Source organism: Drosophila subobscura, chromosome U (assembly GCF_008121235.1).
Source record: "Drosophila subobscura isolate 14011-0131.10 chromosome U, UCBerk_Dsub_1.0, whole genome shotgun sequence".
Lineage (NCBI taxonomy): Eukaryota > Metazoa > Arthropoda > Insecta > Diptera > Drosophilidae > Drosophila > Drosophila subobscura.
The window spans coordinates 7,816,282-7,843,876 of NC_048534.1; the positions used below are offsets into that span (position 1 = coordinate 7,816,282).

At 45.3% G+C, this 27,595-nt stretch overlaps 7 protein-coding genes across 9 annotated transcripts; 4 read left to right on the forward strand and 3 right to left on the reverse strand.

The window, feature by feature from the left end:
- Positions 1–2,429: 2,429 nt before the first annotated feature.
- Positions 2,430–26,411, reverse strand: LOC117901858 (sarcolemmal membrane-associated protein). Of its 2 annotated transcripts, XM_034812812.1 has the most exons (7): positions 25,642–26,411; positions 25,503–25,583; positions 25,273–25,433; positions 25,091–25,216; positions 24,683–25,036; positions 24,320–24,623; positions 22,796–24,264 (listed from the first exon to the last, which is right to left on the reverse strand). In XM_034812812.1, exons 1-7 carry the CDS (start codon positions 26,095–26,097, stop codon positions 22,837–22,839), a joined length of 2,910 nt encoding a protein of 969 aa, XP_034668703.1. In that variant the 5' UTR covers positions 26,098–26,411; the 3' UTR covers positions 22,796–22,836. The 2 variants fall into 2 exon arrangements, with proteins under 2 accessions (XP_034668704.1, XP_034668703.1); XM_034812813.1 differs by lacking the exons at positions 22,796–24,264; positions 24,320–24,623; positions 24,683–25,036; ... (2 more) ...; positions 25,503–25,583; positions 25,642–26,411 and adding exons at positions 2,430–3,390; positions 3,449–4,036; positions 4,101–5,437; positions 6,574–6,707.
- Positions 7,632–9,263, reverse strand: LOC117901862 (splicing factor 45). Its single transcript, XM_034812818.1, has 3 exons — positions 8,900–9,263; positions 7,817–8,843; positions 7,632–7,749 (listed from the first exon to the last, which is right to left on the reverse strand). Exons 1-3 carry the CDS (start codon positions 9,035–9,037, stop codon positions 7,655–7,657), a joined length of 1,260 nt encoding a protein of 419 aa, XP_034668709.1. The 5' UTR covers positions 9,038–9,263; the 3' UTR covers positions 7,632–7,654.
- LOC117901861 (probable cytosolic Fe-S cluster assembly factor GL21135) lies at positions 9,449–11,738 on the forward strand. Of its 2 annotated transcripts, none has more exons than XM_034812817.1 (5): positions 9,449–9,555; positions 9,615–9,694; positions 9,757–9,855; positions 9,915–10,572; positions 10,630–11,738. In XM_034812817.1, the coding sequence occupies exons 2-5, from the start codon at positions 9,656–9,658 to the stop codon at positions 11,244–11,246; spliced, it is 1,413 nt and encodes a 470-aa protein (XP_034668708.1). In that variant the 5' UTR covers positions 9,449–9,555; positions 9,615–9,655; the 3' UTR covers positions 11,247–11,738. The 2 variants fall into 2 exon arrangements, with proteins under 2 accessions (XP_034668708.1, XP_034668707.1); XM_034812816.1 differs by having other exon boundaries at positions 9,450–9,555; positions 9,615–9,678.
- LOC117901864 (transmembrane protein 53) lies at positions 11,518–13,164 on the forward strand. Its single transcript, XM_034812819.1, has 3 exons — positions 11,518–12,116; positions 12,170–12,530; positions 12,597–13,164. The coding sequence occupies exons 1-3, from the start codon at positions 11,803–11,805 to the stop codon at positions 12,972–12,974; spliced, it is 1,053 nt and encodes a 350-aa protein (XP_034668710.1). The 5' UTR covers positions 11,518–11,802; the 3' UTR covers positions 12,975–13,164.
- Positions 14,260–19,017, forward strand: LOC117901859 (CCR4-NOT transcription complex subunit 3). The gene is made up of 11 exons (XM_034812814.1): positions 14,260–14,573; positions 14,785–14,941; positions 15,101–15,198; positions 15,338–15,487; positions 15,554–16,396; positions 16,461–16,530; positions 16,591–16,986; positions 17,049–17,228; positions 17,292–17,968; positions 18,026–18,235; positions 18,298–19,017. The coding sequence occupies exons 2-11, from the start codon at positions 14,917–14,919 to the stop codon at positions 18,394–18,396; spliced, it is 2,748 nt and encodes a 915-aa protein (XP_034668705.1). The 5' UTR covers positions 14,260–14,573; positions 14,785–14,916; the 3' UTR covers positions 18,397–19,017.
- Positions 19,313–22,031, reverse strand: LOC117901860 (protein-associating with the carboxyl-terminal domain of ezrin). The gene is made up of 2 exons (XM_034812815.1): positions 21,720–22,031; positions 19,313–21,663 (listed from the first exon to the last, which is right to left on the reverse strand). The coding sequence occupies exons 1-2, from the start codon at positions 21,930–21,932 to the stop codon at positions 19,789–19,791; spliced, it is 2,088 nt and encodes a 695-aa protein (XP_034668706.1). The 5' UTR covers positions 21,933–22,031; the 3' UTR covers positions 19,313–19,788.
- Positions 22,375–27,086, forward strand: LOC117901865. Its single transcript, XM_034812820.1, has 2 exons — positions 22,375–22,806; positions 26,746–27,086. The coding sequence occupies exon 1, from the start codon at positions 22,535–22,537 to the stop codon at positions 22,769–22,771; it is 237 nt and encodes a 78-aa protein (XP_034668711.1). The 5' UTR covers positions 22,375–22,534; the 3' UTR covers positions 22,772–22,806; positions 26,746–27,086.
- The last annotated feature ends 509 nt before the right edge of the window (positions 27,087–27,595 follow it).

The window sequence follows — 27,595 nt, forward strand, 5'->3', positions numbered from 1 at the left end:
TAGGCCGTAGTCTTAAATTATTTTCCTTTATGTTGATGTTCTATTTGATATTACTAGGCAGTTAGGAGTGTCAGCGCTACAACTATAATTTAATCAGATTTATCAATAATTTATCCACAAGATTGGCTAGTTTTCATGACATCTTTTTGTTGAAATGCTTACAAATTAAGTTTAAAACTAAAAAGGTCAACCAACAAAAATAGCATAAAACGTTACGTAGTGGGAGTGGATTGCTACGTATTTGACAATTTGTTGCTGGCCAACCCTAATTTCATAAATTAAAATTAAAATATAATTTTCAAAGCTGCTCTCAAACATTAATATTAACTTTATCTTAGACTGACATGTTTTTTGTACCTTTGGATACGCTTTCTATGATCTAGATACATCCTAGTTATCTATAATCTGCAAAATTTCGTTGAACTAAATCTCCAACACATATTGACTTGTGTGTGCATTGATTGGAGCCTGAGATTTACAACAATTCCTTAATTCGAGGTCATCCATCCATCCAAGGGTACTAAATGTTTTTTAGTACCGAAAGCGAAAGCTGACCCTGACATTAAAATGAAAAAAAAACGAAATGAAAAAATTTTCTTTCTTTTATTTTTTTTAACGCCTGTTTTGTAGGTAGCGCTTCTTTTTTTTCGCATAACTCAAGAATCTTACATCTGGTTGTAATGAACTTAGCTTTTCTATAAATCTGTTGAATGCATCTATAATGTATACCCAAACTTATATTCAAACTTAACGTTTGAAAAACATTAAAAACAACAACAAAGTCAAAATTTCAAAGCAAAATCGGGTAGTGCCATCGATGGAATTATGTTCGTTATCGTATTACTTATTTACCCTGCTCATCATTATGGGGACCCTGGAAGTTGATTGCGATTCGTTTTGATTAGTCTGAAGCGAATTCGTCTCCGAGCTTTGATCGTGGTAATCAAAACTTAGTTAGAGCATTTTTATATTAAACAGGTATACAAAAAAAAAGTCTTCGCCTTCCCAAAAAACAATGGATTGGTATTATGGATTGACATAGCTGCTCCATCTGCAGCTTTTGTGTGGCAAAATTGGTTTTAATGCTTCGACCAGTTCATGAACATCTGCCCCATCGGCTTCAGACAATTGAAGCCTCTCTATTAACGTGTTTCTCAAGAAATTTGTAGTTCCACCTTGTAGGAACGTCAAGAAGGGACTGACGCAAGCCTTCGTGTGAAAGTAAAAGCCTAAAAACTACTTCGGAATTAGGATAGTGCTCGTTGTAAGGGACAACTTAAAGTAAATTAATTACGTACCTTTTGGTGGGTGTCCGCAATGCTTTAACCAGCTTGGGAGCCTAAAACTATTTTTTAAAGTAGATAACTATTTTGGTAACTGGCCTGCCAGAGCGCAGTGCTTACATGGTCCGTGTTGCAAGCAGCAGCAATTAATAGTAATTAAGACAATCACATCATATTGTGTCGTCTCGTCAATCTCTTATACTACTGTAAATAACTCCCTGTATCAGTGTCCATATGTAACATTCGCAATGCTTATATTGCAGTGCTTCGCACTTTATAAGCTTCGCACCGAATCTTAGTTCACTGTCACGGCCTTGCAAATTGTATATAAATCAACGAACAATAAAATCTTTTATTAACATCTACAGAGCATATTCATCGTAAATGTGGAGTCGAGTGTTGCCCAAAAAGTTCGGCAGCTTCTTGGAAGCTGAAGTCTGATTTTGTTTTGTTGTACAGTTTCGTTTATTCAATTGTTTGCTGCATACATTAATAATTACATTTAATATATTCGTTTTGTATCTTTTTTACATATTGCTATATCGCAAGCCTTCAAATATACTTCGTTTGCTGCCGTGTCCAGATCCACAAACTCCAAACGTTTACAAGGACATCGAAAATAAAATCAACTAAATAGTGGTATAAATATATAAATCAACATTTAGCATATAAAATATAGCTGGTACAATACATCGTTATCGCAACTTAGAATGCTAGCTTAGAAGTCTCGCTCAGGCTGCGAATGTGAGCTGGGACTTCTTCGATTGATTTTCCAACACTCTTTTTCACGAAACCCCTTCGAACGCTTCTTCGGCACTCGAAGCAATTCTATGAGAGACGACTGTTGGAAAATCGAGGGGCTTTTTATAATTAACTAACCTTGCGTTTCTTTATTTTTATTATGCATTTTTTATATGATTTTTGTCTTAGTTCGACTCGACGATTAAATTTAAATTTACGACTTTAAATTTTGTGCTCAAAAGAAATTAGGCGATAAAGCAAATTAAATAATTGTAAAGCTCGGTGAGGGGACTACTTATAAATAACTGCGAAAATGCGGTGGCCATCTCCGGTTGCACTCCTTTTCAAGCTTTACATCCATTTACACCACACCACACCAGATCCATGCTTGAGTCTGTGTGTGTGTGCGGTGTCTGGGATGGTTCGAAGTGTCTTAGATGCGAATGGAGAAGAAGTAGATGAGGCCAGCAAGAGCCAAGCAGCCCAATGGAACGAGCCGGTACAGAAATAGCAAATTTTGTGGCTGCTCATTCCTTTGCTTAGTCCGAAGCTGTGTGATTTCATTTTTAAGCTTGACAATGCTGCTCTCCGATTGTTCGAGTCGTTCCTTGTAGACAATAAGTTCCTCCTCGCGCACCACCTGCGAGTCGTTTATGGCTTGGAGGTCCTCTTCCCAGGCTTTTTCAGTGTCCAAACGGAGACTCCTATCCTGGCCAGACGCCTGTCGCGGCTCCTCTGTCTTGTCCTCTGCCTTTGCCTCTGTTTCTTTTTCTGTCTCTCTTTCAGGCTGCTCTGTATTGGCTTTGCGCTGCATCTCCTGCTCTAGCTGTTGCTTTAGATTGTCCATCTGCTCTTTCAGCGAGTGAATGTCGGCGGTAAGCAAAACCGTCTTCTGTTTGTAACTATCACACTCCTCTTGCAGCATGTCGATGGCCTGATCTGTGGGTAAGTCAGATTCAATATTTTCAATCTCCTCATCGCGCACCACCAGCGTCTCTTGGCTTTCCAACTTGTGCACCACAGATTGCGATTGATCATTCGAAGGCTCTGGCTGTTCATCGATGCCATTGAGACGCGCATGCTTAGGCGAATTGTGTATGAATTCATCGCTAGCAGCTTTTGCTGCCTCTCGCTTAATGCCCGCACTAAGCTCAGGTTTAGGTATGTTTACTGCCTGCACATCGGTCTCCTCATTGGGATCCTGTTCCTCATCCTCGGAACCAGCGTCATTCAGGATAGCCATCAGTACATCGCCGCCTAATGCGCCTCTATTGAGATCTGAGTTTTTGAGCAGCTTCATTACCTGCGATCTACGAATCACCTTTTTCTTGTTATCAAACTCGATCTGTTGCTTGGACGTCTTAGTCTGAAATGGGTCTAAGATTTAACACCCGATAGAATGGAGGAATGGAATATTGGATTACCTTCTGATTGCCAGACACTGTTGTTAGTTGATCCTTCGCCTGCATGTCTGTTGTTTGCTCTGCGGCTGCGTCCTTCACCTGCTCCTCGTCCATGCTATCATCGTCGCTGTTGTCCTCATACGCCTCATCGTCATCATCATCGTCGTCAACGTTGGGAATTGCCGCGTCCAGCTGCTGCAGGACGCTCTGCTCTTGAAGCTTCTGCTCACTGTCATGCTCGTCAATGGTTTTCTGCAGACGGACAACCTGCATGCGCAGCTCCTCCATCTCACGCTCCATCTGCTCCCGCTGCATCTCCAAGCGCTGTTCTTCCTGTTCCTTAGCCTCCTGTTGCTGCCGCAGCGACTCCTGCTTGTAATCCATGTACTCCTGCTGTAGCTTCTCCAGCCGCGCATTGAAGTCCTGCAGCGTTTGCTTTGATTGACCGATCTGCGTACGCAAAATGACGCACTCATTCTCAGAGGTCTCTATCGACAACTGTGCCCGCGACAGTGCTTGCATGGCATCGCAGCGCTCCTGGTACACCTTGCGCAGAGCCTCTTTGGCAGTTAATTGATAAGTGGTCTTGTCTTCCAGCATTTTAACAATCTGTCAAGTAGGAAGAGAGTTTGTGACAGTGTGAGAGCAAACAGAAGTCCAAATGAATTCTTACCTCGTTACGCAGCGAATTTTCTGGCACATTTTTCTCCATCATTTGCAGTTTCTTCTCCAGTAGATTGATCTTGTGTATTAGTTGATCCTCGGCTATCATGCTCTGCCAGCACATGGCCGAGTTCTTGCGCGTGGAATCCAGCACACCCTGCAAACTGTTCAATTTCGCCTTGAGGGTCTTCTCCCGCTGCGCAGCTTCCTGGAGAAAGGAGTTCAGGCGCTGGATTTCGTCGAAGCTAATCCTATTGGGCCCGAGCAACTGCAGCTGATCGGCATCGATTGAGATGGCCTCCCGGCCATCGGGCAAGAACAGTGTGACCCTGGCTATGATGCAGCCATGCACCTCCTGACGCGAATTCTCGATTACTTCCACGCCAAACTTGACCGTGTCGCCGAAGTGTAGCTCGGCTGGATCATTGCCCAGTTTGTTGTCGTTAATAAATGTCCCATTGCTGGACTTTGTATCCTTCACCCAGAAGCGTCCATCCTGTGTGTACCAGAGCATCGCATGATTGCGCGACAAAACCTTACAATCGAAGATTGCATTTTCCTCACTGGCCTTGCTCTTCGCTATCAGGCGGCCAACCTTGCACTCCTGGTTCGGCTGCAGCAGTATGGAACGCGTCTCAAACTTGTGCGACTTTGCCTCGCACTGCAGCACAATTTTGGCATCGCCCTTAGCAGTGGCTGCTCCCGAAACCGTCTCTGAGCTGATGTTTAGGTCAGTGGATGTCAATGCTAGCCCCAGCCCTGGCGACTGTGTCTGTGGTAATAACAGTGTGCCGTAGTCCGCCTCCCTTTGGTTGTTGTGTCCGCCCAATGAGCTGAAGAGACTGCTGGCAGGGGGAACACCTCCACCGACTGCCGTGTTGTTGGCATTGAGAACCGAGTTCAGTGTCATCTGTAGCACCTGGCTGGATGCCGGCAACTGTTGGGACGCCATGCGTGTGCTCGTAGCCTGCAATGTGTTCGTGTCGGAGTCGGATTCCTGCACATTATTGTTCTCCTGGTTCTCGTCGGACTCCTCATTATTGCTGTCCGCCGTCTCCAGTTCGTGCTTCTCCCGCTCGATAGACTGCAGCAGATCCTGCTCGGACTTCATTGTGTTTGTAGTGTCCATATTGGAAGAGTTTTGAGATTTCTTGCGTTTGACAGTCGACGCACCTCCACCTACTCCTCCTCCTCCTGCGCCAACTGCTGCGAGCGATCCCCTCGCAGCTGTTCCTGCTGATCCTCCGTTATTCACTGCTGCTGCTCCGAATGCTCCCGATGCTGCTGGATCTGTTTTCTGTTCGTCATCCTTATTGTTCAGCCATTCGTTGCTCACCAAGACCATCACTGTTCGGTTCGGAAAATTTGGAAAAGAATTGAATTGTGTTTTTTGTGGAGAAACGAAAAGTGTAATGTTAAATGTACAAGTAATTCCAAATAAATATAAAACTGAACTCTCATGGGCAGGCACCTTCGTTTGAGAGGAAAACACAAACACAAAACTCGATGGAAATGGATTTAGAGAAAAGTGGAGTGGAGCATAGAAAAGATCTCTACTCTATACACACACAATTTTGTTAGAATAACAATTTCCTTATGGTGCGTATTGCGAGTTCAGTGCAGGCGCTGAATAATGTTCCGTATTCAGTATAAAAATAGATTCTTCAAATTATAATTGAACAAACCAAATGCGAGTGCGGACCATTTCATGAATAGTGCGTGTGTGTGTGAGAGCAGAGGGAGAACGAACCGCCAAAAAAATGATCTTACAGTCGAGCGTGGAAATGGAAGTGCACCGAGCACCCGGGTGCTCCAATTAGAGCCGGAAGATTGCTTAATATGTGCGTGCGAGACAACCCTTCGTCCATTCCCCTTACCTTGGTGGTCCAGAGGCGGCAAAAATATGCTGGCCCAGAGGCCCGTGACCCGACGAGGCGGTTACAACAACAACAACAACAACAACACAAACAGCCACCAGTGTTGTGGGCGTGCCTGGCGACTGGGCTTGTTATGCGAGTTTGAACAATGCGAGCGCTGTGTTGCTGATTGGCATGGAGCACAGCATAACAAATTTGATTGGGGCGATGGCTGCTGTTGTTGTTGTTGCAGTGCACAACTACATGCGAATGTTCCTGCAGCTGCAGCTGCACTCTGGTGGCTGGCTGGTTCACAAGTTCACAACAGAGAACGATGGGTGGCGGGTGGCGAAGAGGCGAGTCGAGTGGACGGGCTGGAGTCGCGCGACTTGCCTTTTGCAAACGAAACTGAGACACAAATGAACTTTCTGTTTTACTTTCGCTTAATTGAATTTAATTACACACAGCCATAGGACGGCCGCACCGCTGACGATTGAACATTTACCGTTTTGTGAATTTGTGGAAAAAGGGAACGAGGAATGTTTTTTTGGCACACGACAAACATTAGGTTTCCAATGGGTAAAGTGTTTATCGACAATTTTCTCATCGATGCGCTCTTTCACTCACCTTGGGGATTAAATAACTTTCTTCTCTTTTTAGGGTTTCTATAACTATTATCTATTTTATTTTCGTTTGGGCTTCGATTTTAATTGTTTTCAGTCCTCAACCCAGTGTGACCGCGGAATCTACCTCAAAATTATACCGCACGACCCTCAAAAATATAACGAAATATACCTTCTCATTTTCAAAATATACAGTAAATCTTAAATCGTTTTCCTCGATCTTGCTGTTCTATTTAATATTACTAGCTAGTAATGATTTTCAGCGCTAAAACTATAATTTTATCCGATTCAGCAATCCACTTTCCACAAGATTGGCTAGTTTTTATGACTTATCGGTATTGTATTGTTTGCAAAATAAGGTTACAATTAAAAAGGTCAACCAAAAAATATAGCACAAAACTTTACGTGAGTGGGAATGGAATGTTACGTTTTGACAACTTGTGGTTTGTCAACCGGTGGTCTGGTATATCATTTTTTAAAAGCTAGTTGCTTGCATTAGTTTATTACAATTAATTACAGATAAACTATGTCCATTGAGGTCTCTATAAAATTATTACAATATTAAGAAGCTATGCGAATTACTTCAATATTTAATTTAAACGTCTATTCCGCTGGACAAACATTTATGGGCTTTTCAAAGTTAAAAATATACAGGTTAGCCGAGACGTGTAAGAGAGACTTTGTGGAAGAAATTTTCTTAAGAACCATCTTTCTTTCAGGAGATATTCAAATAGAAAAAACATTAAAAAAGCACATAAAAAACATCAACAGTGAAGTTTTCTGAATTATATAGGGCTTCGTTAGACTTTCTCAAACGAGAAATAAAACAGGTCTCTGCTCTGGAAGCGTCCGCAGAAAATTCAGTGTGCCCATGCCTCTTATTTTCGGCTGAGTCCCCACTGTGCCGCACCAAAGACTTGAGCGCTCCATTGAAGAAACCGAATAGTATTCCAGAGAGGAAGGAAAGTGAAGCGAATTACTAGGCTTAAGCGCCCGTACCATGAAGCGTCAAACGCATTTGTTCCTTTGTATTAAACCATTGAACAGAAACTACAATGTACATTTGTTGTTGTTTGTACCAAATACTAATTTAATTGAAAACTTTTAAACTTGTCAAAATTGTAGAATCCAGCTCGCACCTGTCGTCCACCGAAAAAACGTCCATTAAGATCTACAACAGCTGGGAGGGGAGGGTGGAAGCATTAGTTAAAATGTGAAATCAAATCGGAAAATGCAAATGTAGTTACCTTTAATGGCGCTTTCAATGCGCTTGAATTCCACAAAGATTTTGACGGCATCTTCCGGCGTTGTGCCAAATGCTTCATGGATGATGACACTATTAACTTCCCCATATTTTGTGTTGCACTCGTCCTTCACTTCTGGCTCCAGCTCCTCATCTACATCGCCAGGACCGACCATGTTTCGTAGCAAGACCACTTTACTGGGATCTTTCATTATTTCTGTTATGCTGGGCACAGGCTCAGGGGCAGCAGTTGCAGACGCTGCCAGTGGTAGCTGCGGCGGTGGCATAGCCATATGGCCTGGACTTGACGCTGATGGAGGCGACGTGGATTGGGGGCCCACGAACAACTCCTTTTCGTGAATGATGCGACCACCACGCTTTGAGGTCTTCTCCACCTGTAAGGCCATTGACATTCCCTGCTCTGATTTTCCAAGGCCTTGCCCATCCTTAAAGCCATATTTGGCCATTATCTTGGCAGCCACTGAACTCGCTGAGTAGGGTATTGTTACATTGGAGGAACCATCTCCATTGTCAATGGAGATCTCTTGCAGTGACGGCGGAGGAGCAATGGCAGCGCCTCCACCTTGTTTTGCCACAGATCCTGGGGGTGGGGGACTGTACTTGTCCTCGTCGCTTTGCCGCTGTCCAAATCCGCTGAACTTCATTGACGGAGGTGAGCTGTCATCCCTGTGATTTTCCCTGCGTCCACCGCGACCACGCTTTCGTTCTCTGTCCCTATCCCGATCTCGGTCTTCGCGACCGCTTCCTCCGCCGCCGGCGCCTACGCCACTGTTTCTCGACTTGTCACTGTTCTTTGTTTTTTCTTTTAGCTTCTCATACTCGTTTGGCCACTGCGGATCGTACTCATCCACAAAGTCCCAGTCATCTTTTTTTACGCATTCATGCACCGTTGGTGGCAGAACGGTGGCGGAAATGATGGGTTTGGCCATCGACACCGTCACGGGCGCAAAGGAGGGAGTTTCCGAGTCCGCAGGGCGCTTTGCGCGCAGATTTACCAGTGGTGTCATTAACTGTAGATGAAATAGTTGTACATGCGGAAAATTTAATGTTGTTTAAACAAACTCACCGGTTTCTTAATCGGCTCCTTCGGCTTGGGCAGCTGCGCCTTTTTAACTGCGAGCTGAGTTTGCAGCATTTTGATGCCCGATGACCAGCCATCTATTTGACTGGCTCGAGCTTTGTCTATATCGTCGTAAAGATCCATATTTGGAATTGTTTCCCTTAAAGTCAATCAAATAATTGTTTATCCAGTTTAAGAGTTCAATCGGAAATCCAATCCGGGCAGCGTGCCTATCAGAGGTCCGGGTTCAGCATTTGCTTGATTATATGTATATATTTCTGGGCATTCACAGAGTTGATTAGATTTTACTTAGCGTTTTCTTCGCGGAGGAAAATCAAATACATACTTATTTTTATTTACTTTTTTTTTTGTGTTTAATCGCTGGTTGTCTGCTTCAGCAGTGTGACCGCGAAATTATCTATCAAATATACTGACAGACCCTCGGAAATATACCATAACTGTGATATTTTGCTTATATGAATTGGCACATCTTTATACTGTATGGGGATAGTGTTTCCGACCATTGACACACATCGGTATATTTCGGCATATTTCCGAGGGTCCCACGCTATATTTTATCGATGCATCAGCGGTCACACTAGATCTAATAAAAATAAAAAATAAATCATTAAATAAATAAAATAAATAGCTCAACACAATATGTAAATATTCATACAAATATAAATGCAAAATAAATAATAACATATATCACATGTCACAGGTCGTCGAGGTTCAGTGGAGCACTGCAGCTAACTGATTTAGATGATTTTATTACACCATCACAGGTTCGGTATCAGCAGAGTATGGCTACAGGATTCCCAGCAATTTAATGTTTAATTCCATTTAATTTCACAACCATCCAGGAATGTATAAAGCCAGTGACGGTAGATAAGACAACATCAGCATCGAAGACTGGGGCTAAAATAACGGTGCAGGCGGATGGCTACTACGAGGAATCGGAGGTTGGTGGACCGCTGGAAAAAGGAATGTTTTCTTCTAACCCAAGCTTTTCGCGTTTTAGAGCGGCAAGCAAAAGTTGCAGAAGGTGGAAATCACTCTGCAGGATTGCTTGGCTTGCTCTGGCTGCATAACCTCAGCTGAGGGCGTGCTCATTACACAGCAAAGCCAGGAAGAGCTACTGAAGGTGCTGCGGGAAAATGCAAAAGTTAAAGCCACTGGAGACATGGAGCAAGTTCGCACCATCGTTTTCACCATTGCCACACAGCCCTTACTGAGTCTGGCCCATCGCTATCAGTTGAGTGTGGAAGAAACTGCCCGTCACCTGGCAGGCTACTTTCGCAGCCTGGGAGTGGACTATGTGCTGTGCACCAAAGTGGCTGACGACCTGGCGCTGCTGGAGTGCCAACAGGAGTTCGTGGAGCGTTACCGCGACAACGAGGACTTGACCATGCTAAGTTCTTCGTGTCCTGGATGGGTGTGCTACGCGGAGAAGACACATGGCACTTTTATACTGCCTTACATAGCGACCACGCGCTCGCCCCAGCAGATTATGGGCGTGCTGGTGAAGCAGTTTCTGGCGGAGAAACTAAATATACCCGGTTCAAGGATATATCACGTCACAGTAATGCCTTGCTACGACAAGAAGCTCGAAGCGTCGCGCATGGATTTCTACAGTGAAGTGAATGAATCGCGGGATGTGGACTGTGTTATTACCTCAGGTAAGACAGAGGATTAGCGAAACGAATAAATAATATAGTTTCTTTTTGTACCTTTAGTTGAGGTGGAGCAAATGCTGACTGAAGACGAACGGGCACTATCGGAGCACGAAGCTTCAGATCTGGACTGGCCCTGGTCGGATCAGCCGCCCGAGTCTATGGTCTGGTCACACGAGGCTACACTCTCAGGAGGTTATGCAGAGCACATCTTCAAATTTGCAGCCAAAGAACTATTTAGCGAGGATCCCCCATCTGAGCTGAAATTCAAGCAGCTACGAAATCGTGACTTTCGAGAGATTTCACTGGAAAAGGATGGTAAAACAGTTCTGAAGTTTGCCATTGCGAATGGGTTCCGAAACATACAGAATCTGGTGCAAAAACTAAAGCGTGGCAAAGGTGCCAACTATAATTTTGTTGAGGTAATGGCTTGTCCCTCCGGCTGCGTAAATGGTGGGGCCCAGGTGCGTCCAACCACTGGCCAGCATGTCAGCGAGCTCACCCAGCAGCTGGAAGAGTTGTATAAGAAACTTCCTCGCTCTCAGCCGGACAATGCGCTGACGAGGCAGATCTATGCGGAGTTTCTTGATGGTGCCCACACGGAAAAGTCAAATGAGCTGCTCCACACCAGCTACCATGCGGTGGAAAAGCTCTCGACAGCACTTAATATTAAATGGTGATTTTGTTTTCGATCTTGTTAATATCTGTACATACACACATCAAATTTGATTTGATTTGAATGAATATTACGTTGGATGTGGGAAATGCAAACCGTAATTTTTCAAAGTTTCCGCGGGTATTTGCGGTAAAACTTTCTCCTTTTCGCGATTTTAATCGGGCTCTGCGCATGTCCAACCCAGTAGCGAGAAGGACCACGGCCACCCGACCGGCTGGTAGCGGCAGCTGCATCAGGAAGCATATTTGGTGAAGGAAGGTCAAGTCGTGTTATCGTTGTCTCGTGCTGTGTGGCTGGTTGAATAAAAAATCAATGAGCTTCAAGCAAATGTCCTTAGAAACAAAAACGTTGAGTATCGTTGACACTTTTAATCAGAGTTATCGTTTGGTGGGCTGATAAAATCAATACAAATGCCGTAGGACGTCGAGCGAACCGTATCCTGGGAGTAGGCTTTGCGTAACCAAGCAGAAAAAGCTCTGAAAACACATACAAAAAAGAGAATCGTGTTTATATTATATAAGAAATTCAAGTGAGTGGAGATTAACATTTTAGATGACAAGATGTCGTCTCCATCAACACATCCGTATGGCCTCTCAGCGGATGATATGGCCAGTCAGTATGGAGCAACGGCCACTATACATGCCTCTAACACCGGACCGCCACAGGCCGCTAGACGTCCTCTAGGTCTAGGCCTAGAGCGGGAGGATGCGTTGGAATATTTCATCAAGTTTCCCAAGCCCTCGGCAGAGAACGATTTCGTTTTGGCCGACAATGACAGCGAGGACAACAATATTCCCATTGTAATGCTGCTGGGCTGGGCGGGCTGCCAGGACCGATATCTGATGAAGTATTCCAAGATATACGAGGATAGAGGGTAAGTGAGTGGAGCTCTCTACCGCCGGGGGGTATCATTTCTACTTCCTTCAGCCTTATTACTGTTCGCTACACGGCACCGGTGGACACGTTGTTCTGGAAGCGCTCCGAGATGATTCCTATTGGCGAGAAGATCCTCAAGCTGATTCAAGACATGAACTTTGATGCTCACCCCCTGATCTTTCACATCTTCTCCAACGGCGGCGCCTACTTGTATCAGCACATCAATTTGGCGGTGATCAAGCACAAGAGTCCGCTGCAGGTGCGCGGCGTGATCTTTGACTCTGCACCAGGCGAGCGTCGTATGTTGGGGCTGTATCGCGCCATTACGGCCATTTACGGAAAGGAAAAGCGCTGCAATTGCATCTCCGCGCTGGTCATAACAATCGCTCTAAGTTTCATGTGGTTTGTGGAGGTAGGTCTTAGGTTTAGCAAGTGCAAAAAGCGAACAACTAATGGCTACTTCTAATGGTTTTTCAAGGAAACGTTTGCGGCCTTCAAAAGCTTGTTCTCCAAATCGTCGCCGGTCCACGCCAGTCCATTTTGTGATCTAAAAAACGAAGCAAACAAATATCCCCAACTATTTTTGTACTCCAAGGGCGATGTGGTTATCCCTTACAAAGATGTAGAGAAGTTTATTCGGCTGCGTCGCGATCAAGGCATTGATGTTTCAACGGCTTGCTTCGAGGATGCTGAGCACGTTAAGATCTACACCAAATACCCCGAACAGTATGTCCAATGTGTCAGCACTTTTGTGAGGAAATGCATGTCACTTCCTGCCTTTAATGTTGCCGTTGCTCACCCAGGACGTGGCGAACTCCAAGAGAAACAGCAGCAGATAAATCTGAAATACGATTAGATGGCAGCCGACGCGGGCACCACACTACAAAATTGCAAAACAGCGAGCAGCGTTACAATTAATTCTCAAAGAAAAATGTAATTACTAACACTCAACTTTTAACGCTTTATAGTAGAAACGAATTTAAGAGATATTCCATTAAATCTTTGCAAACATTTTGCAAACTCCATCGCGCAGTTAATAAAATAAACCCTAATATAAACACGGTGGAACGTTGTGACTCGTTGCTTAAGCAGCGTCTTAGGCTTTGTGGGGTGGAGCGAATTGTAACAATGTGATATCAAAGCAGCATGGAAGATAAATACGTATTCCTTTACTTTACGGACTCGAATAGACTTCAATGATGTCCATTAAAAGTTCCTCTACAACAGATGATAATGGGTAAAACCACTGCCATATCGATCTCATATTCAAGTAAAGATTTAGAAAAATTTGTTCTACTGGCTCTAGCTGAGTTTTTTTGCTTTACGCTCAATGTATTATATATTCTTGATTCGAATCTTCTGTGATGAGATTTTCACACTAGCAGCTAAGCTTGAAGACAAATTAAATGCTTTCCAAAAGTATATTCTATAACCATTTAATCCGAAGATCTTTGATTTTTTTTTTTAATTAATAGTCACTCACTGTGTTTAATTTTGCAGCGAAAGCCATGCGTACATCTGCCAGTAGATCAAATTGATTCCTGTCATACAGGACGTCATGTTTCCCATCTTATTTTTCACCGACTCCGATCATGAGGATAGTGGTCATAAATGTACCAAGCAGATCAGCAACTGTGACGTCAAATTCCGTACACACTTACTGTTTATGATTTGACATTTTTAGTTTGAACATTATTTTCGTAGCAATCCAATAAAAGGAGTCCTGAAAACTATCAAATCTTGTGAAAAACTAATTCCTCTATCGGATCAAATTAAATTTTTGGGGCTGAGAGTCTTAGCTCTCTAGTAAAATAAAGCCGAATTTCAAAGTTCAGGAATAGAATTTCTGGTCGTGAAGAGAGAACGATTAACCCATTGTCGACCACTGGGTATTTGAATAAATATTTATTATAAAACTTAAGGAATTTTAGCGCAGTGCAGGTGAAAGATTTATTTCGTATTTGTTGTAGATAAAGAGAAAGTATAGATCTCTAAGAGTTTACAAACAGTATTAGCGGGGCAGAAATAGTGGGGCTACGTGGAGTAAGTTTATTTTTTCCTCGGTATTTTTACGGTATTTAGTTCGTATATTTCGGTATATTTCTGAGCGTCAGTCACACTAATTTAAATGCATACAAGATGGCGGAATGTGCGAAGAAGAAGAGAACAAAAAGCAAGCGAAAAATCTTTAATCGTATTTAAATGTATAAATGCATACAACTCCACATCTTTCAAGCTTCAGCACTCTTCTAAAGCAAAACTAATAAACTTTAAGCCAACCCAAGCACAGCTGCCACCGCGTATTTGCCCCTCCACACCGCCAAAGAACTGAGTTGAGCCAAAAAATCGAAAATCTTGCGTCGACGGACGGCCCGAAGGTATCCATCCCTACACGCAAGAAGAAAAGTCAGTCATTTATAGGCTGAGCACTGAGAAGCGTTTTCGCCAAATTGAGGTAAATGGTCAATTAACCCAGAGCAGAGGGCTCCCAGTCCCCAGTCCGCATCGCTGACTCCTCGATGCTCTCCCTCCATCGGAAGATACGCGCATCAGCACACCATACAACAAAATTCGACACATTTCGCCGCCACGCCGCGCTCTGTGTTTGTGTGTGTGCTGTGGGCCCTACTAAATGCTTGGATATTTAACATTTGCAACATTTGCAGCCTCCCAGAGCATTGACCGGATTCCTGCCCAGGCGGCTAGGGTGTTATAACCAACGAACTGCCCCGCCACAGCCAGAAGCAGACTATGTCTGACTTTCTGCTTCAACAGAATCCACAAGAGCATACATAGCCATGGCTGCGACGAGGAAACTGCAAGGTAAGCAAAACAGATTTCCTTTTCAAAGTGTTTTTGCACTGCTTCGTGTGTCTGCGTTCTCAGCTGTGCAGTGCAGTGCAAGCGGTGCTCTACATATGTATGCGTCTAAAGACTAACAACAACATCTGTATTTTTTCTATTTTCTCTGTTTGTGGCTAGGCGAAATTGATCGATGCTTAAAAAAAGTAGCCGAGGGCGTCGAAACATTTGAAGATATTTGGAAGAAAGTACACAATGCTACGAACACTAACCAGAAGGTAAGCAGTGTAAACTGATCTGTCTAACGGCATATTGCATTCAACACCAACACCATAAACAGTAATCAAAATCGCTGTTTAAATGAATCAATCGGAGCTCACCTCAATTCTCTTTTGTTTCCCTCCTTTGTTGTCACAGCAAAAACATCTGCAGGAGAAATATGAGGCAGATCTCAAAAAGGAAATCAAGAAGCTTCAGCGATTACGAGATCAAATTAAATCGTGGATTGCATCGGCCGAGATCAAGGATAAAAGCGCATTGCTCGAAAATCGAAGACTCATTGAGACGGTGAGCAATTTTTAATTGATTTGATTGTACATTGGATGTGATTGTTGTTCTTTCATTCTCTGGCAGCAAATGGAACGTTTCAAGGTGGTCGAGCGTGAGACAAAAACAAAGGCTTATTCCAAGGAAGGCTTGGGCGCCGCACAAAAAATGGATCCAGCGCAGCGGATCAAAGACGATGCGCGAAATTGGTTAACCAGCTCAATTAGCTCACTGCAAATACAGATTGATCAATACGAAAGCGAAATTGAGTCTCTGCTGGCGGGCAAAAAGAAACGATTAGACCGGGATAAGCAGGAGCGCATGGACGATCTGCGAGGCAAGCTGGACAGGCATAAATTTCACATAACAAAGCTGGAAACTCTGCTTCGATTGCTCGACAACGATGGCGTCGAAGCGGATCAGGTGAACAAGATCAAGGACGATGTCGAATACTACATTGATTCGTCTCAAGAGCCCGACTTCGAGGAGAATGAGTTCATCTACGACGACATCATTGGCCTGGACGAGGTGGAGCTCAGCGGTACGGCGACAACGGACAGCAACAATAGCAACGAAACCAGTGGGTCGCCTAGCAGTGTCACCTCCGGTGGCAGTCCCTCCCAATCGCCCGTCACAGTACAACAAGTGCTGCCGGCATCCGTGCAGGCGGCAGCGAATACTGGTAGCAGCGCAGCCAGCGCCGCCTTGTTCCAGCAACAGCAGGCCGCCGCCGCCGCAGCCGCCGCGGCCCAGTCGAATGGCAGCAATGTGGGTTATGCGAGCGATACCAGCGCAGCCTCATCATCGGCAACAACATCGACGGATCCGGCGGGCAGCACGGCTACCTTAAGCGGAGGTGTAGGTGGAGGCGGAGGCAGCGGCGATAAACGCAACAAAAGCAGCGAAAGCAATACCAACAGCAAACCGAAAGTATGTATTATTGATCTCACGGATATCCCTCTGAGGCAGAATATTTATTTGTTTATTTTCTTAGCCTCAACCTCAGCAGATCATTAAGCCCACGCCTGTTCGTGCGACGCCCAAGGCGATTCCGGGTAGTGAACGTAAGTTCCTGTACCTATAACGATCCCTAATGATGATTTAACTCTTGTTTAATTCTTCAGCTCAAGCAAAGATTGTCAGCTCAACGCCCAGCAAAACCCAGCAGCTGCCCACGGCTGCAGCGGTGGTGGCTGCCTCAAGCGCAGCGCCGAGCAGCAGTAGTGGCAGTGGCAGCGGCAGTGGCAGTGTCAGTGGAAGCTCTAGTGCTAGTGCAGGCACGGGGGCGGCAGTATCAATAGCCAGTGGTCACAATCCTGCCGTACAGCCGCATGCCCCAACGCCTGGCCTGACCGCCGCCAGCATCGCAGCTGCAGCAGCAGCAACCGCAGCAGCCGTCTCGAGTGCAGCAGCAGCTGCAGCTACACCGGCGATTGCAAGTATCAGCAACGTTCAAGGCCAATCTGTGATTCAAGCAACACCAACAATTGCATTTGCGGCGGTGGCAAAACACAATACATGTAAGCGCCACACACTCTGGCATGCGTAAAGTTCTTATTTATTGTGGAGTCCTCTCTTTTAGCACTCCTGGAAAATGGTCCTGTACTGCAGCAGCCAACAGCCACAACGGTAGCCGCCATTGTGGGAGCGGGACCGGCACAGACCACACAACAGCCACAACACCAGCAGCAGCAACAACAGCAGCAGCAACAGCCGGCACAATTATCCAATCTTCAAACAAATTCCTCACACTTACAAAATGGTATGAGCTGTCGCAGGACTCTTCCCCTGTGCCATCTAACGTAACATATTTGATATTTTGCAGGTCTACCTGTCTCGGTCAGTAGTAGTGACAGTAATAGCAATGTCGTTGATGCAATTTCATTGAAAACCATGGCCCAGGAAGCCATCAATCGATCCGCGATCGATGCCAACTCGCTAAGCCAGCAGCAGCCACAACAGCAGCAACAACAGCAGCAGCAGCAGAGCAACATTGACACGAGGCAGCAGCAGCAGCAGCAGCAACAGCAGCAGCAGCAATCACTCCTACAACAGCATTTTAGCACGGAAAATACTGCCAACCAGCCGCAGCAAGTGGCAACGCAACAGCAGCAGCAAAATGCGGCTGCAGTTGCAGCGGCAGCAGCGGCGGCAGCGGCTGCAATGGGTACAATTGCGGCTGCAGCACATGCCGCGGCAGCCAGCAGCAATGGATCCACAGCTGGCAGTGGTCTCATGAATCTGGCAAATGCTGCAGGTCAGCCAACCAGCGGTGGTGCCAAGACGCATGCTTCGCAGCAGCAAATGGCCACAACGGAAGCGCACATTCCTACACTGCTGGGAGTAACGCCATTGGGGCCAACGCCACTTCAGAAAGAACATCAGATGCAGTTCCAAATGATGGAGGCCGCCTTCTATCACCTGCCACAGCCCATGGATACAGAGAAGCTGCAAACGTATTTCCATCGCGCCCCAGTGCCCACACCAGCACACTACCCCCAGGTTAGCTTTCATGTGAATAAGTGTACGCAATGAATTACCATTTGGCAAATAATCCAGGCACAGCTGCCCATATATGATACTGTTGAATTTTATCAACGCCTCTCAACGGAGACGCTGTTTTTTGTATTCTACTACATGGAGGGCTCCAAGGCCCAATATCTGGCTGCAAAGGCACTGAAAAAGCAAAGCTGGCGATTCCACACCAAATACATGATGTGGTTTCAAAGGCACGAGGAGCCCAAGATTATCAACGATGATTACGAACAGGTGAGCAGAGCAGAGCAAGGCGGCAGCAATCCACTGACCTTTCCACCTCTTATTTCCCCCAGGGTACGTACATCTATTTTGACTATGAGAAATGGAGTCAGCGAAAGAAGGAGGGATTCACCTTTGAATACAAGTACTTAGAAGACAAGGAGCTAAATTGATAATGTTGCCGATGTGTGTTGCTTCGTCTGTCTATAAGAAAATCAATCCATTAAAACAATAAAAGAAACCAATACCATTTTCATATAGAACCACAATCCAATCCACTCCCAAACCCACAAACCATAACCCATACATACATACGCCTAGAAACAATAAACAACAGAGAGAGAGAGAGTAAGAGAGAGATCGATCAAGAAGAAGAGAGAACGAAATTAAGCGATAACGCGAGCAAGCTGTAAACATAAGTTAAACGGAAAAAATGAAGTATGATTATTGTTCGGAATGCATGTAAAAAACATATGCTTTTTTTATATAAATGTTTTATTGTTTATAATTACGTTTATTTTTTTTGTTTTACAAAATTCGAACCATCCAGGCAACAAGAGCAAACAAGTTGAGAGATAATGAATAAGAGAACCATGCAGAGTCCAGACCCTAGACCCCCCGCTCCATGTCGCTTAGCGTTCCTTCATATCCAATCCATAAATCCATGCAAATAGCATTGCAAATAGTTACACGTGATTCCCCCTCTCAACTCCCTAATCGCATAATGTATAAAAGTCGCATTCGAGTGCAGTACACTTTTAATTCTAAAAAAAAGAAAAAAGAAAACATAAAAATCATTTAGCGCACCGATTTTTATGCGTTTTTTGTCGCGTTTAGAATAAGACGCGAACGAAACAAAAACAAACAAATTTCAGCTGATCTTATTTAAATTTATTAATGTAATTACGATTACTAAGATCATTGATTAAGTTGAGCATGATGATGATGATGATGTGCCGCGAGGCGAGCAAAACAACAAATTAATGCATAAATGAAACACTTTTTTTTAAATATAAGAACAAACAAAACAAAAATAAAAGCGTGAGTAAATAGTTGAACTTCTCCGGCGTTCTGTTCTTTTGATTTTTCCCACACATATGTACTATATATCGGAACGGAATGGTTTAAGCTTTTGCTCTAGAGTTGAGTTTGGATCTGCTCCAAAAAGGCACAAAAGTAAGAGCTAAAACTGCTTCCATTATTGAATTTTAGATCGTTTGTTTTTAGACCCTGATTTCCCGATGGATTGCTTAAATGTTAATATAATTAATAGTCAAATGATTAATGGATAATGAAAATGGAAAATGGAAAAATTAACCGCATTTTAGAATGTTTTTGCGTAAATATAGCATTTTTGCTAGCAATCTATGACGAATATTTAACAATTTTACAAAAATAGTTTTAAACGCATGCAAAACAAACACACAAAAAATGAAGATAAATACAAATTAAAAACATTTTAAAGATTAATGAAAATGCATCAAAATATACATGACATTCAATTACATTACATGGACTTTATTGTACAGTTTATAGAACGGATCAACAATGATGCAACTTTCAATCTAGTTCGTGCCCCAAACAACATCATCTTCGTCCTGCTCGTCGTGACCCCAACCGTGATTCGCCTCCAGGTCATCCAGATTGTCGTCATTCGGCGTCTCTGTGGCAGCCGCAAAGCGACTGGCATCCACTTGAATCACCTCTGCAGTGACTGCTTTGCATTCTATGACCGGCTCCATGTCCTTGAAGAAATCATACTCTGTCGACGCTGATCTATCTGGTGCCGTAGCCAACTGCACCTGTATATCGAGTGCGCTGAGATCGTCGATGAGCTTGCGACTCGGTTGCGCCGCTTGCTTGGCCGCTGCTTGTGATATGTTGGAAGCGGCAGTGCGGTAGGAGTCGCTCGAGGAGGCCTGCGTCGCCTGGGTGGAGGCACTGCTGTTGGTTTCCAAAATATTCAAAGCCAGCTCATCGGTAGGCACAAGTTCCTCCAATCCTGCTTGCTTAACATGCAGACGCTGCAGCTCATCGGTGGTGTCCCAGTCAGACCAGACCTCCTCGTCGTCGGCGTTGATTAATGTGTTGTCGTGGGTGGAACTGGTGGATCTATTCGAATTGTTTTCAGGGTCGCTGCTGCGATCCATCTCTAATGGTTTCTCATTTAAATTCGTTAGATCCTTGTCGTCTTCACCGCCATCAGGACTTAGCCTGAGCGACAGAGGAGCTACATTGTTTTCTGTTGGCAGCGGACTGCCGGAAACCATGAATTCGTCGTCTTCTGCATCTATGGAATTGCCATTCATCAACGGAGTTATGGAACGCGGCTCTGTCAAGAGATTCTGGCTGTCTGTGGATACAGCTGCATGCGGGCGACCATCGGAAAAGCAGCGGCGACGATCTCCACCCAGAACCTTATTAGCCCCTAAAATGGGCACCAAGTCCGCCATGGATCTCAATGTTTTTGCCACTAGCACGTCATTGGTGTCGCTCATTCCGAGCTGCAAATGCGGCAGAATCTCACTCTGTAGCTGCTCATCGTCCAAGAGACGAATGTATTCCATAAAATAATCCAATAGTATCAAACGGATTTGCGCATCTCGGAGGCGGAACATCTTGAGTATATGTGGAAGAAGATATTGTACGTAGGTCTGTGGAGTAAACAGAGAGGCCGTTGCGCCGTCTGTGGCTTTCGTTCGCAGCACGTATGGTAGCACGCACTGCTGAGCGGTGGGATCGAGCAGAACCATCCTGGAAAGCAAATCGCTGGCAAGCTGAGAGGCGACCATTTGCTCATCGAAGCAACGCAATCGTTCTATTAAAGTGCTAAAAAACTGCTGCCGCTCTTGAATCGACTTCAGCGGCAACTCAAAGAGAAAGGAATGTATTAGTACAAACTCATGATTAAAGTACGGATGCAGCAAGACGGCTGACAGCTTCGGTCTGAGCTCTGTGTTCTTGTGCTTCAAGTGGGTGCTGCAATATTCTCGAAACTCAGACACATGCGGCGTGCCAGCGTGGCCGGCAGAAGGTCTACATTTATCCAGCACACTCTCGCATAGAGAAGCAAAAGCGAACTGCTCAAAATCTTCACCGAGGTTCTTGGGATCCATGAAAGTGCTTGCCAGATCCAGTAATTGTTTGTTGACCTCCTTAGCTTTCCAGACGTACTCGAAGCCAGCTAGACGCCAGCTCCCACTGTCTGTCACGTAAACGGAATGTGTGCATATGTTCAAATGCCTTGCCAGAGCCCTTTCAATCAAGAATATGAGGCTGCAGAGTATCGTTCGTAGCCCGAGGCAAACTTGTATGTCGCTCTGTTTAGCCAGCACATCGTTAAGTGGCCTCACTCTCTCCGTGGCAAGATGCTTCTGCCCGGACTGGTCCCATGTTGTCACATATTTCAGTATGTAGGGATGTCGATAGATTGCGAGGTTCTAAAATAACTGGCTTGATAAAGTTCTCACTTGAGTAAATAGAAACGTTTTCATACCTTAATGGCTCTCTCCATGGGGCCCACTGGACTCCATAGTTGGCCCTTCACCAGAATTTCGCCCTGAAATATGGACAGAAGCTGGCCGCCGCCTCCGCCCTCTTCATTGGATGTCGTTGGGGATTCTGCATTATATAGCGCCCAGAAGTCGTTTACCTCAACCGCATTTTTGTCAATAATTAAGCCTTTAAATTTACTTCCTTCATTGCCCATTGTCGCTAGCCTCGGAAAGAAGGAGAACTGCACTTGGACAGTTTATATATTGTATTTTAGGAATTTTACGCGAATTTCCGCATTTTACCATTTATTGCATAGTGTGACCGCGGAATTATCGATCAAATATACCGACAGTCCCTCAAAAATACACCTCATTATAAAAAAATATACCGCAAACTTTCCTCGTGCTTTCCGTGAAAATGTTTTAAAAAAAGTAAATAAAATTCAATTATATTATTTCGTCTTCGTGGATGTGCCCGGATGCCCATCCCATTTATTTTTGTAACTTTCCGCGGCTCACTCAAGGTGTTCACCTATTTAAATATTGGGGGTTTAATTGGGTTAGTTCGTTTTTTTGCGTCGGTATATTTATGGTATATTATGAAAGTAAGACCGTATATTTCGGAATATTTATCATCCCTAGTAAATAAAATAAACAAACAATAAAACAGGAACATTTCCGCTGTATTTCGGATATTTTTGCCATTTCTAAGCCGGTCGATCCGATTATATCAATAGTATAAAATACTCCGCAGATCGGAGCCAAAACAGTATCTATTCTCCAACGGAGAGAAAGTTATTGCACAAAAACAAAAAAAATGCGACGCCGTGAACTGCAAACTATTCAACTAAAGCTATCCGAGCTGAAGGAGTATGAACAAGCCAAGCTGGAGCGGCTCAAGACACGCCAGCAGGGAATGACGCCACGTACACCCACTCCTCCGTCGGACAGCGAGGTTTTGGCGATGCCCTCAAGCAGCATTCCAGAGGCTAGTGGCGCCAATGAGACCGAGGAAGATGCGTGTTCCACGTCCAAGCCCACCTCGACTATGTAACTCGCCCTCCACTTCTGGATTCGCTTATGATATTCGTAAGTTGACATTTAATTTCCGTTTTATGCTCACATTCGATAATCATCCGGACTACTGTTGCTGTTCTGGAAACGAACCGTTTCAAAGCCGTCGACGAGGATCTCGCGATCTTCCGTGTGATGGCGCTCTCGTAACCACTGCTCTCGCACGGGCACATAACGACGAAGTCCAGGCAGTTTTCGCCAGCACCGGCGCTTATACAAAAGCCACATAAGCGACAGCGAGCAGCCGAAGAGGAAGCAAACCAAGAAAATGCTTATGCCGCGTGAATGGGTCGAGGCTACTTTCAGCTGTGAGACATCTAGCGAGGTGTTGAGGTGCTTTGTGGGTCTACTGTGAGGCAGTAGTTGCTCCTGATCACTGCACCAGGTGATTGCCACATAAGGCGTCAGCACGTCACCAGCCAGGGAGTGCACCCGCACTGCACATTCGCTGAAGGAAACGTTCAGCTGTGACACGTACACATACCCGGCAGTGGCGTGCTGCAGCCTAGTCAGGCAGCTCATATGGCTGTCGGACAGATTGTTGCGATAGTGCAGAACATAGCTGACCACCTGGCCATTCGGTTGGGCGGGCTCGTCAAATCGAAGGACGTACTTGTTTGTGTCTGGCACACGACAGGCTGCCAATTGGGTCAGTAGGTCCGCTCCCAGTGTGTAGTTGGTGCGCGTGTTGAGGGTGGTGTGGCTGCTGCATCCCAGATCGCTGCAGGCCTGAAGCTGTAGTGAGTAGAGTCGATACCGCTGCAGGTGGCGCAGTTCGTATTCCGAGGTATTGAAGGGTAGTTGTACCCTCAGCAGACCCGCCTGCTCCTGGTCCTCATCTTGACAATGATCACGGTTGTCGAGGCTGCAGCGATACTGCTTTCGCATCTCCTCAATAAAGTGACCATCGTCCGCCATCTCCCTCTGGTGTGCGCAACAATCATCGTAGTCTTCGAACGCTCTCCATTCTTCGCCGTCCATGTCTTGCCATATGTACGACGGCTGGTGGCAGTAATCGCGGCTGTCCACATACGCCTCATCGTCTGCCAGCTCGTATACATTCAGTATGTAGTGGTGATGGTCATGACTCTGCAGCCGCACTGTTAGCGAACTATCCGTTTTCCTTACAAGTTCCAGCAGCGGGGGCTGTGGTATGTCCCGTTCTGTCTGCACATAGAGCAGATCGCTGCGTGCCTCTTGGCTGAGGTCACCACCGAAAGTGCGCAGCAAGCAGGCATACCGTGTGTCCGGCTCCAGCTCGTCCAACACATAAGTGTAGTGAGTGCCATTTTCGGAAAGTTCATCAGGGAAGAGCAGGCGGCGCTGCCAATTGATTCGAATGCACACTGGCGCCTCCAGTTCGCTTTCCTCTGGATAAAATACGCCTGGTGGCAATTTTCTGTGAATCAATTCGAGCTCAAGGCTGGTCTCGGACTTGGACCAGCTGAGTTTCACAGTGCGATGTGTGCGTTTCTGTAAGTGGTGGGATTGATGAAAATATAATGATACGTGGATTGACCCAACTTACTTGTACAGTTAGCAACAACTTTGATGGACTGCAGAGAACCTCTTGGTCGCTAGTCTGCAATGAGTCCAGTGACCTGTCGTGAACCACCACGCCTTGGAACTCCTTCATGTGGGTGTTGCACAGCTTATTGTTGCGATGCATAAACATGCCACCCTCCATAAACTTCAACTTACTCTCCGGCTTCCAAAGTTCGCTCAGCTGCTTGTTGTCATATAGAATAAGAGCGTATTGCCGATTCTCTAGAGGATCTCCGTGAATACGCTCCAAATTGCTGAGAAATTTCAAGCTTCTTAGCTGGGACGATCTACAAAAAGCGAGATGAGATTTGATTCACTGACGACAAGCACCAATTCCGACTCCTACCGATATACTTTAAGGTGTCCACGTATTTCGCGTACGCTGGTCAGGCTCTGGATGAGCTGCGTCTCGTTCACTTGATTGCGTATAGTTATAATCAGGCTTCCATTGACTATCTGGCAGCCTCGAAGCTCTTCTGCGTCCCCCAAATTGTAAATGGTGATGGCATTGTTTGACGGCTCGGGCGAGCATACGCTGATGCATGCCTCCTTCGGACCACAGCGTATGCATTCGTTCCTCTCATTAGCCTTGTAGCCACTTGGACAGAAGCCGACGCACTGGGCACCGAATGTATAGTGGTTGTGCCTTTTCACGCACTCCTCCTCGGTGTAGCAGCGCTGATACTGCTCCAGGAGATACCTGCAAAGGTGCTCCAAAATAAAGATTGATCAAATATAAAACATACAAACTCACTTGTGTGCGGGGCACTTTTTCACACAGACGCCTCCATCGCTGATTGCGCGACAGACTTGGCAGTCGCTTGCTGATGCGTTTTGGTGACATCCCCCCAGACACTCGTCATGGCAGTAATCGACTTTTCTGTTAAGAATAAAGCGGATCAACAAAAAGGGCCTCTACCCTGAACTTTTACTTACACCTTAAAATGGGCGACATTGTCATTTTGGGAGCGCTGACATTTGAACGTTGACCAGCAGTAGGAGGAGTCGCATCCCCTACAAACACTTGTGTTGCATCTACTGGATCCAACCATGATGTGATTCTCTCCCCGACTAAGGGTCAAAAGATCCCAATTAACCTATTTGGTGAGTAGGAAAGATTCTTCTTTACACATGACAACGGAAACATTTCACTTTGTTATACAAACCCCCTCGTGCTGACAAAGTTTGGGGCAATTTCCTATATATACATGACCGCGTTGGATAGCCACCAGGGAGGGGAATTCCAGCTGGAATGAGACCGTTGATTGAGACTTTTCAACTGGCAACTGGCTGCTCTTCTCTTACGTATTCCAAATCCAGCATACTGGTCACTCCCAGGGCGTAGTTGAGGAACAGGCGACGGCCGCGTATAACAGTTAGATTTGGGAACATTTCATCTACGCGGGTCAGGCCTCGCACCTCCGTGAATATCATAAATTCGGTAATTTCCTTTAGTTTAGGAAACTTGAACGTTGAGTAGTTGCAGTACGGAGGGGTGGTTATAAGCGTGATCATCACATAGCCGGTAATCACGGTGCAGTTGTCCAGCAGGTGCATTTTGCTGCACTCGTTGCGGATGTCAATGCTGGTGCACTCGTGCTCCGTGCCTGGAGCAGACGCAGATGCACCCACGCCGCAGCAGGCCGTGATCACCAAAAGCATCAGACCGACAGCGTTGTGGCCGAAACCCATGTTGAGAAACGATTTCTTGTTCTCCGTTTCTGCTTTCGATCCGATTTGCTTACAGTTATTTACATACATACTAGTATGTTTGTATGTGTGTGTGTGTTGCACTTGCACTGTCTCCCTTTGCGCTCTTTCTGCCGTGCGGCTAATTAGCGCCCTGTCTGGCCGCCCATCTTGATTAGTCCAATGTTTATGAGAGCTTGCACTTCGCGCTGATATTTTAACTCGCAATCGGGGGCGAAAAATCGCACGAATTTGCGCACCCGAAGCGGTTTCTTCTGTTTGTTTTTCGGACACTGCCGATGATGACGCTTAGCTGTCGAAAATCTCCAGAATAAGCAAATACTTGCACTCACGCACACAAACACGCAAACAAAAACGTTAGGCATTATTTATTTGTTTTCTGTTTGTATTATTTCATTTCTCTTTCGCTATTTATGTTATTTACTTTACGCTCTATGCCTATTCCCTGTGCGCCCGCTGCCCCTAGAATTCGTTCATTCTGCCTTCGTCTCTTTTCGCAGTGACTCAGTGCGCGAGGGGGATGGTGAGGGCAGTTCATTCTGGGCCGGGGTGATCGAGGACCATGCTAATGGGTTGATGGGAGTGGGAGGATGAGATTCGATGAGCCGGAGTCGAACCCTTGATTACAATAATATGTATTTGTATGTTGGGATTGATTTAATTTTGTAACAGTAACACATTTTTTCTGTTTACTTTCAGAGACACCTTGGACTTGGACTGGAACCGCATCATCTTCACAATCTCGCACAACTACCAAATATTTACATGTATCATGTATTATTTTGCTAAACAGAATCCAGAAGCGATATCCGCAGCTACACTTTCTGTTTAGTTAGTTAGTCTGTAGATATTAAGCACCAAACTATTAAATGTAAGCCATCACACAAGAATAAATAAATCGTAGATTATGCTAAATATTTCACGACGCCACCTGCAGTTTTGGGGATGTTCGTTCCAATGCACGCAGACGATGTGCCCCTCGCGACGATCATTTGCCGACTGGCCGTCTGGGGACCGGACCTCGTCTGTCTGTACAGAGCTAACAAATTGATTTTTCATTTAGTGTCTTATGCGTTCGACCCTGGAGTCGCCAAAACAGTAGATACACTGCCCCAGCGGTGCCTTTTCTATATTACAGCATCAGACGCGGGGCCGTAAATTGATTAAAAGGGCGTTTGATTTCCGAGAAAATGTTAGCAGTCGCTTGCGCAAGTGGTGTCATACCCGTTATGCAATGCAATGGGGATCGGTGTGCGCTCATTGATGCCCATGAATTCTCTCAGTGCACCCTGCGGGATATAACTGCTTGGTTCTTGGTCAGCACTCAGCTGACTGCAACAGCTGGCTGGGATTTTATGTCAGTCCCAGACACACAGCACATAGACGTGGCCGACAGACAACAGGAAACCAAGCCGGAGGAGTCCTATAAACGTACTAAACAGTGAACAAAACCAAACTATGGCAGCAGCATTCACGCATTCAAGAAGTTGTTAACTTTAACGAGCGAGAAAGAGAAGTTCTGACAGCATACAGTCCATGCTGATTCATA

Coding starts and splice junctions, on each gene's coding strand:
- LOC117901862 (XM_034812818.1), bottom strand. CDS start 9,037: ATGGATCTTTACGACGATATAGACAAAGCTCGAGCCAGTCAAATAGAT. Junction 8,844..8,899: donor AGGAGCCGATTAAGAAACCG/GTGAGTTTGTTT, acceptor TTTCATCTACAG/TTAATGACACCACTGGTAAA. Junction 7,750..7,816: donor CATTGAAAGCGCCATTAAAG/GTAACTACATTT, acceptor CTCCCCTCCCAG/CTGTTGTAGATCTTAATGGA.
- LOC117901861 (XM_034812816.1), top strand. Junction 9,856..9,914: donor GCTACTACGAGGAATCGGAG/GTTGGTGGACCG, acceptor TTCGCGTTTTAG/AGCGGCAAGCAAAAGTTGCA. Junction 10,573..10,629: donor GGACTGTGTTATTACCTCAG/GTAAGACAGAGG, acceptor TTGTACCTTTAG/TTGAGGTGGAGCAAATGCTG.
- LOC117901864 (XM_034812819.1), top strand. CDS start 11,803: ATGTCGTCTCCATCAACACATCCGTATGGCCTCTCAGCGGATGATATG. Junction 12,117..12,169: donor AAGATATACGAGGATAGAGG/GTAAGTGAGTGG, acceptor TACTTCCTTCAG/CCTTATTACTGTTCGCTACA. Junction 12,531..12,596: donor GTTTCATGTGGTTTGTGGAG/GTAGGTCTTAGG, acceptor TGGTTTTTCAAG/GAAACGTTTGCGGCCTTCAA.
- LOC117901859 (XM_034812814.1), top strand. CDS start 14,917: ATGGCTGCGACGAGGAAACTGCAAG. Junction 15,488..15,553: donor ATCGAAGACTCATTGAGACG/GTGAGCAATTTT, acceptor ATTCTCTGGCAG/CAAATGGAACGTTTCAAGGT. Junction 16,987..17,048: donor GGTGGCAAAACACAATACAT/GTAAGCGCCACA, acceptor CCTCTCTTTTAG/CACTCCTGGAAAATGGTCCT.
- LOC117901860 (XM_034812815.1), bottom strand. CDS start 21,932: ATGGGCAATGAAGGAAGTAAATTTAAAGGCTTAATTATTGACAAAAAT. Junction 21,664..21,719: donor CCATGGAGAGAGCCATTAAG/GTATGAAAACGT, acceptor CAGTTATTTTAG/AACCTCGCAATCTATCGACA.
- LOC117901865 (XM_034812820.1), top strand. CDS start 22,535: ATGCGACGCCGTGAACTGCAAACTATTCAACTAAAGCTATCCGAGCTG.
- LOC117901858 (XM_034812812.1), bottom strand. CDS start 26,097: ATGTATGTAAATAACTGTAAGCAAATCGGATCGAAAGCAGAAACGGAG. Junction 25,584..25,641: donor GTATGCTGGATTTGGAATAC/GTAAGAGAAGAG, acceptor GTCTCATTCCAG/CTGGAATTCCCCTCCCTGGT. Junction 25,217..25,272: donor AATGTCGCCCATTTTAAGGT/GTAAGTAAAAGT, acceptor TATTCTTAACAG/AAAAGTCGATTACTGCCATG.